The sequence below is a fragment of the Sorex araneus genome, chromosome 2 (assembly GCF_027595985.1).
Source record: "Sorex araneus isolate mSorAra2 chromosome 2, mSorAra2.pri, whole genome shotgun sequence".
Classification (NCBI taxonomy): domain Eukaryota; kingdom Metazoa; phylum Chordata; class Mammalia; order Eulipotyphla; family Soricidae; genus Sorex; species Sorex araneus.
Window position 1 is genome coordinate 227564790 of NC_073303.1, and position 16455 is coordinate 227581244.

General features: G+C 48.7%; 1 protein-coding gene across 4 annotated transcripts; it reads right to left on the reverse strand.

The window, feature by feature from the left end:
• Window positions 1-6789: 6789 nt before the first annotated feature.
• Window positions 6790-15305, reverse strand: LOC101556761 (cytochrome c oxidase assembly protein COX14). 4 transcript variants are annotated; one of them, XM_055129058.1, is made up of 4 exons: window positions 14636-15305; window positions 14305-14386; window positions 10387-10409; window positions 6790-7195 (listed from the first exon to the last, which is right to left on the reverse strand). In XM_055129058.1, the coding sequence occupies exons 1-4, from the start codon at window positions 15240-15242 to the stop codon at window positions 7014-7016; spliced, it is 894 nt and encodes a 297-aa protein (XP_054985033.1). In that variant the 5' UTR covers window positions 15243-15305; the 3' UTR covers window positions 6790-7013. The 4 variants fall into 4 exon arrangements, with proteins under 4 accessions (XP_054985033.1, XP_054985034.1, XP_054985035.1 ...); XM_055129059.1 differs by having other exon boundaries at window positions 14664-14776; XM_055129060.1 differs by lacking the exon at window positions 10387-10409 and having other exon boundaries at window positions 14664-14716.
• Window positions 15306-16455: the final 1150 nt, after the last annotated feature.

Sequence of the window (16455 nt, forward strand, 5' to 3'; positions counted from 1 at the left end):
AGCCTAGAGATTACTCCTTGCTCTGCACCCAAAGAATTACTTCTGGCAGTGCTTGGGGGAACCATATGGGATGCCGAGGATTGAACCTCAGGTCAGCTGCATGCAAGGCAAGCACCCTCTCTGCTGTATTCTCCAGCCCATTGTTTGTTTAATTTGAATGAATGTTGAAGAGATACAAAAGACATAATAAAAAGGACTGAGTGTGGGGCTGGAGTGATAGCACAGCGGGTAGGGCGTTTGCCTTGAACGCAGCCAACCCGAGTTCGATCCTTAGCATCCCATATGGTCCCCTGAACACTGCCAGGGGTGATTCCTAAGTGCAGAGCCAGGAGTAACCCCTGTGCATTGCTAGGTGTGACCCAAAAAGAAAATAAATAAATAAATAAATAAATAAATAAAAAGTGCAGAGAATGTACAGCAGGCACTTGACCTTGCACACAGCCAATCCGGCTTCAGTCCCCAGTACCCCACTAGTCCCCCAAGCTTGTGAGGAGTAAACCCTGAATGCAGAGTCGAGGAGTAAGCCCTGAACACTGCCAGGTATGCACTCCCCCTTCCCTCCATCCTTGAAAAAAAAAAACTTGAAAACTTGGCAGAAAGCAAAACAGTCAATTACTAGAGAGATAAGGGGAGTATAGGGATATGAGTTAGAGAAAAGCCTGCGCCATCCCCAGTACCACTTCGTGCTCTGAACACCACTGGGAGCAGCCCTTGTGCACCAAAGTTGCCTCTAAAACTGGCCCCAAAACCTCCCAGAAAAAAAAAGAGAAAGAAAGCAACAACTTCAGTGAAAGAGGGGAACAACTGGTGGGGGCGGGGGAAGGCTCAAAGGACTTGAGGGGGGGTGGAGCAATAGCACAGCAGGTAAGGCGTTTGCTTGCATGCAACCGACTCAGGTTCAATCCCCGGCATCCCATATGATTCCCCGAGCACCACCAGGAGTCATTCCTGAGTGCATGAGTGCAGAGCCAGGAGTAACCTTTGAGCATCTCTGGGTGTGACCCAAAAAGAAAAAAAAAAGGACTTGAGTGACGTGAGTGTGTTTTGTTTGCAGATCCCTGGATTCATCCTGGCACTGTGCCTGGGAGTGGCTCCTGCGCATGTGACACCCCCAAAGAAATGTAGCCAGTTAGCAAAAGGAAAAGGCAAAGAAAGTTGAGTGCTTGGGCTTGTGGAGTCAAGAGTTTAGAAAATTCAATGGGTCAGAGAGATTCTACAGTGGGTAGAGTGCTCCCAATGGCATACTGTCTGTCAGCGCCATCAGGAGTGATCCCTGAACACAGAGCCAAAAATAAACCCGCCAGCACTTCTGGGTGACCCCCCCATAAGACAAAATTTAAAAAAAGAGTTTAGAGAATTCAACCTTTCTCAAATGCATCATGAAGGGAATTGCAATAAATTTTTTTAAACCATGTAAATAATGTAAAAATAAAATGTCAAAGACATCTTTGAAGCGGGACTTGTCACATCCATAGCACACCAAAAACCAGTGCTGAGCAGTGGAGATATGAGAACGTGTGAATGTTGCTTGAATGTGGAGGTGAGAGATAAAGGTTGCGGACCATATGCCCCAAATGAAGTATCAGAAAATGAAAATATGCCTTAGTCTGTAATCCAGAAATGAAAAACTCTAAGAAAACCTGGGTTACAATTCCACAGAGACTAACGGGACAACCTAATTCAAATTCATCTGGACATATTTAAATCTCTTGACAACTTATCTCCAGAAAGAATTCACCAGGCCCAACTAATTCATCACTGTAAAATAGTGCTCTGGGGGCTGGAGCAATAGCACAGCGCTTAGGGCCTTGCACCCAGCCAACCCAGGTTCGATACCCAGCATCCCATATGGTCCCCTGAGCACCGCCAGGAATAATTCCTGAGTGCAAAGCCAGGAGATAACTCCTGTGCATTGCCAGGTGTGACCCCCCCAAAAAAAATAGTGCTCTGGTTCTTACCCAGAACTTACCCAATTTAAAGAAAACAAGTAAACAGCAGACCTTCACGATGCAAGATCTCAGGCTAAGAACTCAGGCAACAGGAAGTCAGCAATGTACACTTCTTGTGTAATCTAGGCAATGACTTTATCTTTTTATGCTTATGGATTTACATTGGATTGATGGTTCAAAATTATTAGTTTAGAAGCTGAGAAATAGTACAACAGTCAGGGTACATGCGAAGGATGGCAGGTTCAGCTCCTGGTAACACATTATCACCAGACATCACTTGGTGAAGCCCTAGAGGCCTCTGAGTACTGCTGGGTGTGGTTCTCTCTGGCCCCAAGCACCACCAGGTGGCCCAGGTATCCCCCACACCACAGGTCTGAAGAGCATCACATTCTCGGGTGCTTGCATTGAACCAATGGCTGGTTGACCAAGAACTGCCAATGTGACTACCTGGTCTCCTGGTCACTGCGTGGGAGGCCCAAAAAGCAAAACAAACTGGTCAAGGGGCCACATAGATATTGCAACAGATAAGTAAGCTATCTTGCCTAGAGGCTCCTGACCCTAGTTCTATCCTTAGCACAAAGAATGATCCCTGAACACCACCAGGAATAATCCCTGAGCACAGAACCAGGAGTAACATCACATTACCAGGCCTAGGCATTGAACTGTCCAGCCTGTTTGACTGAGTATTGCTGGCAGAGCCCTTTACCCCATAAGCACTCTTTTTTTTTTTCTTTTTGGGTCACACCCAGCAATGCTCAGGGGTCACTCCTGGCTCTGCACTCAGGAATTACCCCTGGCCATGCTCGGGACCATATGGGATGCTGGGAATCAAACCCGGGTCAGCCATGTGCAAGGCAAAACGCCCTACCCACTGTGCTATCACTCTAGCCCCTACCCCATAAGCACTCTTTAGGAGCCACACTCCCTCCCCCCAACACACACACGCAAAATGGGAAGGTAATGATAAAAATGCATGTTTTACAAGCATAAAAAATGGGTTCAATCCCTTTATTTGAAAAAAGAAATTAACTCAAAGAATATGAAGAATGTTGGGCCTGTTGTTCAAGCAGCCATTGCTATGGCTCTGCTAACCCCATGATCGTGTCTCACAAAAAGCCACAAGGTAACCAAGAGTCCTAGGGGATGGAGAACACTTGCCTTGGAAGAGGTCAAACCTAAATTGACCTGAGTTCAACCTAACATTCTATATGGTCTCCCGGGCACCGCTGGGATTAATTCTTGAGTGTAGAGCCAGGAGTAATCCCAGAGCATCGCTGAATGTGACCTAAAAAGCAAAAAAATAATAAAAAGGATGGTATGGTAGAGGGTGTGACTTCAGTGGTAGAATACTTGTCTTGCGTGTGTGAAGCCTTAACTTCTATCCTTGGCACCAAAATCAAAGGATGGAGACACCATTTACCAAGAAGGAGCAAGAGGAATTAAACAACATCTTGGCTGCCATAAAGAATGTAGACACCAAGGAGTGAGTCCCTTCTCCCCTCGAAATAAAATCTTTTCAGAACAAAATGCAATGTTGAGGGTTATGGATATGACTCAAAGGGTTGAAGCACATGCTTTGCATGTGTGAGCCCTGGGTTTAATATTCTGTACTAATGGTCACCTGAGCACCATCAGGTGTGGCCCCAAGATTTAAAGAACACCAAGAAAAAATCCTACATTGACTAAAAAGGGAAGACACAAAAGACAAGAGAGAGCACAAGGGTTAAAGTGCATGTCTTGGGGCTGGAGCAATAGCACAGTGGGTAGGGTGTTTGCCTTGCACATGGCTGATCTGGGTTCGATTCCCAGCATCCCTTTCATCCCCTGAGCACCGCCAGGAGTAATACCTTAGTGCAAAGCCAGGAGTAACCCCTGTGCATCACCAGGTGTGACCCCATCATCATCATCATCATCATCATCATAAAAGTGCATGCCTTTCATGCAGCCATCCTCAGAACTCTTAACACCACATACAGTCCCCAAGCACCACCACCACCACATTGTGACCCAAAAACCAAAACCAAGGAGAATGTGCCATATTTAAGGCCACTAACTTTACTTTTATGTACGTATTCCTACTAGAGCAACAGTGCTCAGGGCTTTCTCCTGGTTCTGATCTCAGCAATAATCCTGGCGGTGCAGGGGATCAAACTAGGGTGGTCACGTAAGGCAAACTCCCTACCTGCTATATTATCTCTTGGGCCTCTATCTTATTTTCAACTATGCTTTTGGTGAGTTAAGTCACGCATCTCTACCACTAACTTTACTTTTTTAAATCAAAGAGTAAGAGTACAGAAACAAAGTCAAAGAGATAGGTTAGGAGCTGAGGCGCTTTCTTTGCAGGTATCTGACCCCGCTTTGACCCCTCAGCACCACATATGATCCTTCCCGCCCAGCCAAGTACCTCCAGGTGTGCCCCAATGCCTCCCACCTCCACCATAGGGCAACTTAAGAATGCATAGGAAGCATTTATCCTTGAGGAGCCTGAGGGTGACTGGCATATAATCTTATTTCGGGTGCTCTTTAGCAAGCTTTAAATAACCTGTAATTTGAAATCTTTAATTGTAAAAACAAGTGACATTTTTGGGAACTATAATCTACTGGAATCGAGTGAAAGATGCTAAGGGATGAAAATTTTAAAATTACTTTGGGGGAGGCACAGAGATAGTACAGTGGGTAGGGCACTTGCCTTGCTTGTAGCAGACCTGGGTCCAATCCCCAGCATCCCATATGGTCCCCTGAGCAGTCAGGAGTGATATCTGAGTGCAGGGCCATGAGTAACCCCTGAGCACCACCAGATGTGACCCCAAAACAGAACAAAAATTTACTTTGGGGGATGAGAGCAAAAGTACAAGTAAGACACTTGCCTTGCACACAGCCAACCCAGGTTCATTCCCTGGCACCCCATAGTTTCCCCAAACACTGCCACGAGTGTTCCCTAAGCAGAGCCAGGAATAAATCCTGTGCACTCCCACCCCTACAAAAAATAATTACTTTGGGGCTGGAAAGATAGTACAGTGGCTAAGGGGCTTGTCTTGCACACACAGAACCTAGGTTAAATCCTTAGCACTATGTATCAGCCCCCAAGTCCTGCCGGAAGTGATCCCTGGGTAAGGATTAAGCCCTGAGCCCTACCAGATGTAGCCCCAAAATAAGCAAATTACTTTGGAGCCAGACCTAAGGAATCTTGTGTATCATACTTTGGAAGGTTTTAAAACAGCAAGATGCATTTCCATTTAAAACACCAAGATGGGGGCTGGAGAGATAGCACAGCGGGTAGGGTGTTTGCCTTGCACGCGGCCAACCCGGGTTCAAATCCCAGCGTCCCATATGGTCCCCTGAGCATGACCAGGGGTAATTCCTGAGTGCAAAGCCAGGAGTAACCCCTGTGCATTGCCAGGTATGACCCAAAAAGCAAAAAAAAAAAAACAAAACACCAAGATGGAGAGGGTTACCCCAAGACTTAAATAAAGGAAACTTTATGAAATAGGGCCTGGAAATTGGTCACGTTATCAGATAGTCAGAATTTTATGTACTTCTGTGTCTTCTTATCTGAACTGAGCTAGTGACCCTTAGGACTAAGGAAGCAAGAAATCTACACCGGCTCGATTCTTTGTCATGTGTGATAAACCTCTCAGGAAGATCTGCTTTTGACTAACAGGACCAGAAATACTTTTGTTCTAACAAGTATCTGAGACCTGTGGCTCAACAGAACTGGTCAGTAGAGACTGTATAATGACTCCTGGGAGTTGCCTTTCTTCACACACAGTCTGATGACATCCTCCCACCTTTTCATGTGCATGTATGACTGGACATGGTCATTTTATTTTTGGGCCATACCTAGTGATGTTCAGAGTTTACTCCTGGCTCTGTATGCAGGAATTGCTCCTGGCAGTGGTCAGGGACCCATACAGGATACCAAGGAATCTCGGTCTGCCACGTGCAAGGCAAGCAACCTACCTGCTGTACTATCACTCTGGCTCCCTTTACAGAAAACAATTATTTAGACTGTTACACCACTTAATTTTTTTTTTTTTTTTGGCTTTTTGGGTCATACCTAGCAATGCTCAAGGGTTACTCCTGGTTCTGTACTAGGAATTACTTCCTGGCAGTGCTTGGGGAACCATATTGGATGTCAAGGATTGAACCCAGGTCAGCCATGTGCAAGGAAAATGCCCTACCTGCTGTACTATCACTCCGGCCCTGTTACACCACTTTAATTCTACTTATAGAGCCAGACTCACCAATTCCTTTTTGGTGTATGTGGTGGGGGGTAGGCGGGGCATACCCCATGGTGCTCAGGATCTCTTCCTGTCCTCAGGAGTAACCCCTAGTGGTGCTTCTGGAAAATTTGTGGTCTGCCACAGGCCAGGTAAGTCCCTTAACTCTTCAGCCCCCGTTTCCTCTGTTGACCAAATCTAGCTTACCAACTTTAAGTGTTTGATCGCCAAGAACCTTGTCTTTTGGGCCATACCTGGCTGTACTCAGAGATCACTCCTGGTGGGGCACAGGGCACCATATGGGGTTCCAGGTTGACCATATCTATGGGCCATACCCATGCTCTATCTCCAACAACTATTTTCAAGAAATTTTCTTTTATTAGTCACACCCACTCAGAGCTGACTCCTGCCGGAGGTGAAAACCAATAAATACATAGGAATATTACCTGTGCCACTTTCTCCTCAGAGGTTCTTTTTTTTCTTCATATTCAGTAAGTTTATCATTGGTTTGATTCCTGGCAGCGAATATGGTCCCCTAAGCACCACTGGGTGTGCCCGCCACCTCCAATACAAAGGTATTTAAACCCTCAACTGTCTATTTAAATAAACACCAAGACACAGACAGAGCAAAACATTTAATAGGTGTGCCTCACTTTCCCATTCCTGATGTGATTTGATATAGCTTCCCCAAGTTGGCAGTACTAGAGAAAGCATGCATATTTTTTCCAAACAGGTTTGAAAACTATTAAGGCTCTACTTCTTTCCTGACTTGGAAATAATTACAGGTGAGATCTTCCCATAGCATGCCTCAGGCTCTCGCTCAGAGGAAAAAAGCTCCCCGGTTTCACAGAACTCCTGAAGTCTTCTGCTCTTCCGAAGCCTGTCTCTCTGAGCTACGCCGCTGGAAAAATTGGTAGACTCGGGCACTGCAGAGGTATCCCCCATACACGGTGAGGAGAATCATGGAGGTAGAGAAGGTCTTGTAGCCAATGTCAGCTAGCTGCTTGGCAGTTGGCATGTTGTCACCTACAAAGACAGAGAGGATTTAGATCTGAGAAAAGAGCACTGGTCTTTTCTGATTAAGGCTATTCCCTAACTTTTACATCCAGTGCAGATGTCTGCACGCCATACTAAATGGCACCTGCACTAAGACTTACACTGGGAACACTGAATCCAAAGAACAGTGAAGTCTGTATACTCAAAAGAGAAATACAATGAAAACCAAGTGCATTAGAATATCACAGCCAGTACTTTACCTTCTGTGTTTGTGGCAAATAGTGATTGGTGAACCTTTCAGAAAAGCCCTGAATTGGTACATTAAGCATGCATTAGTTTTTCCCAAGGGGCCAGAGATAGTATATATGAATTGAGTCACATGCTTTGCATACCAGAAGTGTAAACTGGATCCCTGGCATCACATGGTCCCCCTACCAATGCCAGGAACAACTTATAATCACAGAGCCCAGAACAGCCCCCGCACCCACCTTAAGCACTACCAAATAGCAAAATAAACACTAGCAGTGAATTACAGTCTAGGAAGATCAAATAAGAGAACTCTAGAATCTAGAAAATGTCCAATTGAAAAAAACAAAACAGGAGCCAGAGCTATGGTAAAGCAGACAGGGTGCTTGCCTTGCACACACTCGGATTCAATCCCTGGCATCTCATATGGTCCCCCAAGCCTGCCAGGAATAATTCCTGAATGCAGAGCCAGGAGTAACAACTGAGCATCATTGGGTGTGGCCCAAAAACAAAAATACAAAACAAAAATTAAAACAAAACCCTTAGGGGCCAGAGAGATAGTATAGCAAGTGGGGTGATTGCCTTAGATCCAGGTATGATCAATCCCAGGCATACCATCTGGTCCCCCAAGCACCACCAGGAGTGAGCACAGAGCCAGGAGTAAGCCCTAAGAATCACCAGGTGTGGCCCTAAAACAAACAACAACAACAACAACTTCAGAGGTTAGAGAGATAATAACCCCCAAAAAACACCCAAAACCAAAAGCTTAGAAAATGCCATCCTGAAGAAGGGAAATAATCAGGAAAGACAGAAACTCCAGAAATACGGCGGTGGGTGGGGGGTTGCGGGCTTATTAATTGAACTACATCCTTCTTCCTAGTTAAAACTTCACTGCTGTGTGACGTGGCACACAGGAGATCATAGGATGGGGGTGTTACCGGCACGCACTCCGCCCAGATGAGATCTGGAGCAACTGCACACAAAAACCGCTCCTCTGCACCTTAAAGACTATGATCTTGGAGGTCTACTAACCAATTTTGGCACCCAGCAGCTTCTTACAGAAATGCATCTAGACTGTGAGCTGAGCTAAAATATCAGAAACCCAAAACCGCGCAGCCACAACAGCAACAGCGGCTGTTCGAGCTCATATATTCTTTATTCTCAGCAATGGAAAACAAATTATCAAATGATGCCTTTTCAGCAGGTTTGATTGTTGGGGGAAAATTCCAAATAATAGTGAGTTTTCTGTTGAAATACTGAATGTATTCAAAGTATAGAGAGAATAAAGTGAAGATCATTAGCCACTCAGGTGGAGAGGGAGATGGGGAGGTGTACTGGGGTTCTTGGTGGTGGAACATGTGCACTGGTGAAGGGATGGGGGGTCTGATCACTGAGAACTTTTTTTTTTTTTTTTTTTTTTTTTGCTTTTTGGGTCACATCCAGCAAGGCACAGAGGTTACTCCTGGCTCTGCACTCAGGAATCACCCCTGGCAGTGCTCAGGGGACCATATGGGATGCTGGGAATTGAACCCAGGTCGGCCGCGTGCAAGGCAAACACCCTACCCGCTGTGCTATTGCTCCATCCCCTGATCACTGAGAATTTAACCTGAAAGCTTTGTAACTTTTTCCATGGTGATTCAATAAAAAAAAAAACAAAAACTTCACTGCTGCATAGTCACGATTGCTGACAAAGGTGTGATGGAAAAGAATAATTAGAAACCATTACTTTATTCTAAATACATAAAGAGCGCATATGCTGCCTGAGCCCATGTGCTGCTTGTGCCAACGTGGCCGAGCACATGTGTCGCCCAAGCACATGTGTCACCCGCATCTCCCCTCTTGAGAAGTGTACTTTCAAGCTTTCATACTTCATACTTGTGTCTAAAGCTCAGTTATGTGTAGGAGTTTTCTCCACCCTTGGAGAAGCCCGCATTCTCTCTTGAGCGCATTATTCTTACTATTCTCTCTCCTGCTTATCCCTTCCTCCTTCCCTCAGAAACCTCTGAATAAAATCTATTTACTTCAAAAAATAAATAAAAAAATAAAGATTGCTCAAAAGGGATTACTGGAACAGAATAGGTGACAGGTCACTGAGAAGCCTAAATAAAAATTAATGGAGTGAACTGAGCTAGAATGGACATTAAGGGCACAGGTTCTTGGCCAGGGCTCCAGCATGTCCACAAATCATCCTTCCCAAGTTTTGTTTCCTATACACTTCCCTAGGTCGGCAGAGACAAACAGACGGGGGTGGGGGGACTGTTTGAGGTCACATCTGGCTGTGCTAGGGTGCCAGGGATCAAACCTAGACTAGTCACGTGCAAGGCTCTGTCCACTGTCTATCTTTCTGGCCCCAAGACTTGCTATTTAAACGAATGAGGGTGATAAGATAGCAGCTTGAGAAGGCACCATGATATGATCAGGGACACTCTAGTTTTCTTTACTTATTGACATGAAGATTTGAGTATGTTTTAGAGCAACTGGTGGCTAAAATGAGAGCAAGTGAACTGAGATGTACAGGATGGAACAAAATACAAGTTGGCCAAGAAAAGATAAAACAAGATGCCCAAGGGACTGGAGCGACAGCATAGCAGGCCTTGCATGTGGCTGACCTGAGTTGGATTCCCAGCACCACATATGCTTCCCGAGCCCTCCAGGAGTGATCCCTTATTCAGAGTCAGGAATAAGCCCTGGGCACCACTGGGTGTGGCCTAAATACAAATCAAAGAGGTCCCAGGTAGAAGGTTCAAAACTTATTAACCTTTTTATGTGCCAGCGACAGAACCCAGGACCTCACATAGGCAAGGTGAGTGCTATACCAATGAAGAAGATTCCCAGTAATTTACCTTGAAAATGAAGGGAAAAGTGAGCATAAGAATCTGTTACATTTCTGGGGCTGAAGTGATAGCACAGCGGGCAAAGCGTTTGCCTTGCACGCGGCCAACCCAGGTTCAATTCCCAGCACCCCATATGGATACCTGAGCACCGCCAAGGGTGATTCCTGAGTGCAGAGCCAGGAGTGACCTCTGTGCATCGCCAGGTGTGACTCCCCGAAAAAAAAGCAAAAAAAAAAAAAAAATCTGTTACATTTCAAATGACTCTACTATCCAAAGGATTATACAGGTTTAATTCCCATCACAATCCCAATGATATTCTTCAGGGAATTAGAACAAATATATACTATTTTTTTTCAATATGCCAAAATACTGAAGGGCAAGAGACTCTGCGGCGCTCTCTTCCGGGAGCTTGGTCTTTTTTTTTTTTCTTTTTGGGTCATACCCGGCAATGCACAGGGGTCATTCCTGGCTCATGCACTCAGGAATTACTCCTGGCAGTGCTCGGGGGACCATATGGGATGCTGGGATTCGAACCCGGGTTGACCGCATGCAAGGCAAACGCCCTACCCACTGTGCTATATCACTCCAGCCCCCGGGAGCTTGGTCTTATAGTCTCTGGATATTGGCTGTTGGTGGGATTACAACCCTGGCTGTCTTCACCAGAGCCGCTCAGAGGGGACGGGTTGCCTTTTCCTCCCCACCCCAAGCAGAGCCTTGACAGTTGAAGACCTCTGGAACCCAGCCACAGCCATGCTTAAGGCCACTCTCCACATGGCATATCGTATTCGAAGGGGAACGACAGGTCTCATTCCCCTGACTCTGAAAGAGCCTCCAATCGTTGGGAAAGACGAGTAAGGAGAGGCTGCTAAAATCTCAGGGCTGAGTGTAATAGAGACGTTACTGGTACCCGCTCTAGTAAATCGACAAACAACGGATGACAGTGATACAGTGATATACTATGTATGGAAACATAAAACCCAAAGTTATCCTGAAAAAAATAATAAAACAGTTGAGAGACACTGCACTTTCTGACTATGCCATAAAGCTACATGCAGTAATCAAAACACACTGTGCTGGAATAAGGTTAGGCTGACATAAATCCAGATTGAGATCCCAGTGATAAACCCTCAGATATATGGACAGCACCCAAAAGAGTTGGTTGCGTGAAGTAGAGCAAGAAAAGCTTTCTCAACAAATGGTGTTGGCAAACTCCCAGAAGAAAAACCCAGGTATGTGGGACCAGGGACTGAAGACTCCAGGCCACATGGCGACAGCGGAGATGAGCCATCCCTTCCTGTCTCCCAGTCCCTTCAGGGTCCTAGCTGTCACACCCACGAACTGCCTCTGGGCGCCATTTAACTGTGTCACAGGCCTTGATCCAAAGACTCAGCAGTGAATTCCAGAAGACAGCAGCTTGCCAGAGATTTCTCCTGAGTCTGAGTCAATTTCACCAGGGCACCTCAGATGGAGTGGGTGTCCCCTCTCTGTCCACTCCAAATGAACCCCCTATGGCCACAAACTTCCAGAAGAAAAACCCAGGTATTAAAAAATGGTGTTGGGAAAATTGGAAAATCACTTGTAAAACAAATGAAATCGAATCCCTATCTCATCACATACAAAAAGTAACTCAAGGTGGACCAAAACCCCAGAAATCTGATTAGGTGCCAGAGAGAGACAGCATAATTGGTAGAGTGTCTGTCTTGCAGGAGGCCAATCCAGGTCTGATCCCAGGCATCCTATATGGTCCCCAGAGCTCTGCCAAGAAGGAGGGCACAGCCCGAAGTCAGTCCTGAGCACCGCTGGCTATGACCCCAAACAAAACAAACCAAAAGAGTGTTTTCAATGACTTAAACTCAAAGTACACCAACTGCAAAAATAAGGAAGTGGCACTACATGAAGTTAAAATTTTTTTTTTTACCTGGCAAAAGCAGCTTGGGCTAAAATTAAAGGATTAGGAGAAGAGACTAGAGTGATAGCGCAGCAGGTAGTGTGCTTGCCTTGCACCTGGAAGACCTGAGTTCAAGTATCCCAGTATCCCGTATGGTCCTCTGAGTACCACCAAGAGTAATTCCTGAGTGCAGGGCTAGGAGTAATTCCTGAGCATTGCCAGGTGTAGCGTGCATGTGTGCGCGCGCGCGCACGCACACACACACACACACGTTTGGGAGAAGATAGGTGTATATAATACTTGAAATAAAGAACATCCAAAATCTATAAAGCATTCACAAAGCTCAGCAACAAAACAAACCTGGGGGCAAGAGCAACAGTACAGAGGGTTGGGCGTTTGCCTTGCACACAGCCAACCCGGGTTCGATTCCTGGTATTTCATATGGTCCCCTGAGCACTACCAGGAATAATTCCTGAGTGCAGAGCCAGGAGTAACCCCTGAGCATCATCAGGTGTGTCCCAAGAGGTCAATAAATAATTTTTTTTTCTTTTTAAAAATAATCCCATAAAAAAATGGGGAGAAAGGCCAGAAAGATACTAAAGGCAGGCACTTGACCTGTACACAGTAAAACTACTGTTCAATCCCAGATCATATGGGTACCACATAGGATCCCCTGAACAGCCATGATTAAGCCCCAAATCAAAACAAAAAAGATATATACACACCCACATTCACTGCAGTTCTAATACAATAGCCACATGGAAACAACCCAAGTGCCCAATGACAGATGAATTGATAAAATAAGTTGTAGCATATGGAGAGAGGAGTGGAGGGCGCAACAGAGTACTACGTAGTCAGAAGAAAACACATCACGCAGTTCCAAGTAATCTGGATAGAAATGAAGAGTATCATGCTGAGCAAAATAAGCAAGAAGCAAAAGGATAAATACAATAGGATCTCACTCATCTGTGGTATACAGAGAAAAAGACCATCTCAATCCATAATAAACCGTGGACACTAGATAAGACTGGAGTATGCCAGACTGGGACAGAAGCAGGAGATAAATTAGATTGACGGGGGTAATGCTGGAGCAAAGGTGTAGGTGTGGAGCACAAAGATGGTGGCTACGGGAGGTAAAAGCAGCACAGGTTAGGCGTTATAGGGTGATGGGTTGGCAGGTCTCAGCAAATCCAGGGCTAGTGGGGGGAAGAGAGAGAACACAATGAAAAATTCTGTAAGGTCTACAAAGACCCTGTGGGTCTCTTACAGGCTGCCCCAAGGACAGGGAAGACCTCAAGGCTCAAGTTTCTTGTTAGGAAAACTCATTCCATCTGGGGCTGCAGAGTACAGGGATTAAGGTGCTATAAAAGTGGGAGCCCGACCCCGGTTAGATCTGAGGCATCACTATACGGTTCCTAAGCATCAGCACCCGAGTGTAAATCCAGAAACGCCCAGCACCCAGTGGCTTGGTACTTCCTGGTCACTCCCTCGCCTGGCTGGGTAGCTCCAGGAGACGCCCCCCTCTAACCCCCCCCCAAGGATAACTTATTACTCCCAGTTTTGATTTACCAGGGCTTGGGGGCAAACGGAGGCAGGCAAAGCAAAATAGCATGTTTAAAACGTGTAATAAAGTATCAGAATATGTTGTGGTTAAAAGCTCAAAGGGCTTTGCAAGAGACCTGGTGATGACCCGAAAACTTAAAAGAGAAAAAAAAAAAAGTGTAGTCGCGGGGCGGAGAGGTGCTACAGCTGGTAAAGCCTCGAAGCGACCAGCCCAAGTTCAATCTCCGGCACCTCCGAGCCCCGGCAGGTGCGACCCTGGGCGCCGAGCGAGGAGACCTGAGCACAGCTGGTTGTAGCCCCAAAGCAAACCGAATAAGCGCAGGGCTTCTGCCTCACGGGGATAAACTAATTCAGGCCGCCGCGAGTCAAGAGGCCCGAGACTTCACAGACAAGGGCACCGATTGGCAGGTGACTGGGTGCGGTAGGGTGCGGAGGTTCTAGACCGCTGCGCAGCACAGAAGTGTGGGGACAGCTCCGGGGGCTGACAGCGGCAGAGAGGGGGACAGGCGTGACCTGCGGGGCGAGTGTGTCCACCCCGGGCCGGCGGGGCGGAGCGCGGGGCGGGGCGGGAAAGGGCAGAGGCCGGCGGAGCGCGGCCCGGCACCCACCTGCAAGGAGGTGCCCAGCGGGCGGCAGCAGCGGAGATCGCGGCCCGGGACCTCAAGGGCACCGACGGCTGAAGACCGGGGCCTGCAACAGGAAGAAGCGGTAAGCCCCGGGGCGTCCGGGGCGGCCCTCGGCAGGCGGCGGGCCGGCCCGCTGCAGCACGCGGCGCCCCGGGACGCCCCGGTGTCCTCTCGGCTGACACCTCCGGCCTCGCCGCGCCGCCGCCGTCGCGCAACTACGCAGCACGCAGCGTCTCCCGACAGACACGTAAAGGCAAGAGCCCGGAACAACCCCGGACGCTGAGGCTGTGCTGCCGAAGGCCGCCACCCTCACCGTTCTCCGCAGAACCCCGCGCACGCACCCGAATTCCCTTCGGAACTGCGGAGACCCTGCGGCGCCGCCGACGCTCCCAGCCCCGCCCACATAGGCGGGCCCCGGCGGCCAACTTCCGCTTTCGCACTTCCGGCCTCCGGGCCCGTGCGCGCACGGCGCAGACGCGGCGAGCTGGCCGTCGGGGGCGCCCGCGTGCTCTGGGGCTGTAGTCGCTCTCCGCCGAGCGGAGACCCCCCTCTACCGTGCAGTGTAGGGTGTCCGCCCGCGGAAGAAAGGACGCCCTGTCCGAATCAGACTCAGCCAGCCCCCCGTTAGCTAGGTAGGTCGTGTCAGCCGCCCCCCAGCGCCTGGAGCCGCCCTCCCGCCGGCGGCCCCCTCGGGCCGAGCTCAGTGGGAGGAACCGGGCGGCCGAGGCAGCGGCCAGTTGGGCCTGGGCCACAGAGTGGCACGAAGGAGGAATCGCAGAGTTTTCTCTCGTGTTTGTGTCCGTGCTTGCGGCGGCGGGACGAATCCCCCGAAGCGCCGGGAAGCGACCAGCGGGCGGGCGGCGCCGCGCGGGCCGAGCCCAGGATTTGGAAACGCGGATCGCTTTTCTTTTTCTCATCATCCCCTCCCCTTTCCTTCCAGTGTGCGTGGAAACAAGGACTTCTGTGCCACCGCAGCCGAACCATGTGCTCGAGCGCCCCCGCTCCCCCTCCTTTCTGGAAAATTCATGTCTTTGGTGGGGGGCCACAGGCCTGGCCCCAAGGCTTGGTCTTCTCTATTCAGTGGGGAGTGAAGCGATTAGCCAAGGCCTGTCCCGAGGTGGGGGGGAGCTGGCTCTCAGCCCTCTTCGTGATCTCCTGGGGAGGCCCCACCACCCACCAGCCTTGGGCACCGTGCCCTGGTCCCCACTGCCCCCCCTCCTCGTCCCTTCCTCTCATGTGTTCCTGAGGACGGAAGGGTAAAGCCAGCGCGGCCAGAGCAGTGTGCCAGGGGCCACTGCAGCAAGCTGAGACCCTCTGTCGCAGGCGCAGTCCCCTCCCCAGCCCTTGGTGCCTATTTATAGCCAGGGCCAGGCTGCTGACCTGGACCTTCCCTGGCCACCACCCTGCCCTGGAGCTCGGCCAGTCTGAGGTCATCTCCTTCCCTTCTGCCTTCCTGTGCTCCTCTCCCCTGGTGAGGAGGTGGCTTTGGGGGTTTGTTTTGTTCTGTTTAGGATCCACACTTTAGGCTCTTTCTGGGAGCTTACTCCTGACTCTGCTCAGGAATCCTGGCTCCGGTCTGGGACCCTATGCAGAGTTGCCGACCAAGCCCTTAATCCCTGTGCTCAACCTCGCTCTCTCTTCAGTTTTCCAGCTGCTGAGGCCTTCAGATGACAAGGCTAGCTGGCTTTGGAATGTCAGTACCCCCCATTCCGTGTCCAGTCTCTGGCGCCTAGTCTCTACAGGTGCTGGTTAGTTGCCTTGGATGCTCCAGGGGCAGCTGAGAAAGAGATTCAGGATTTGGGAGGAGTAAATGGAGCCAGGGAGGTGAAGTAGCTGCAGGATGTGGGGCACTTGTATGGGCATGCTCTCTTACTTTCTTTCCCTCTGTCTCCACTCCCCCCCACCCCGAACACACACAAACGCACACACTGAGCACCAGAAGAGAGGCAGGGTAAAACCAAAGGTCACTAGGAGCAGAGTGATCTGAGGCTGCTATGAAAAGGTGTTGCTATGTCAGCAGATTAAATTCCTCGCTCCCCAAAGAGGGTGCTAGTTGGGAGGGTAAGGAAGACTCGGAAAGGTCACACAAGGTGGGGAGAAGCTGGCAAAGAATTAGAAATCAGGAAGTCCCTG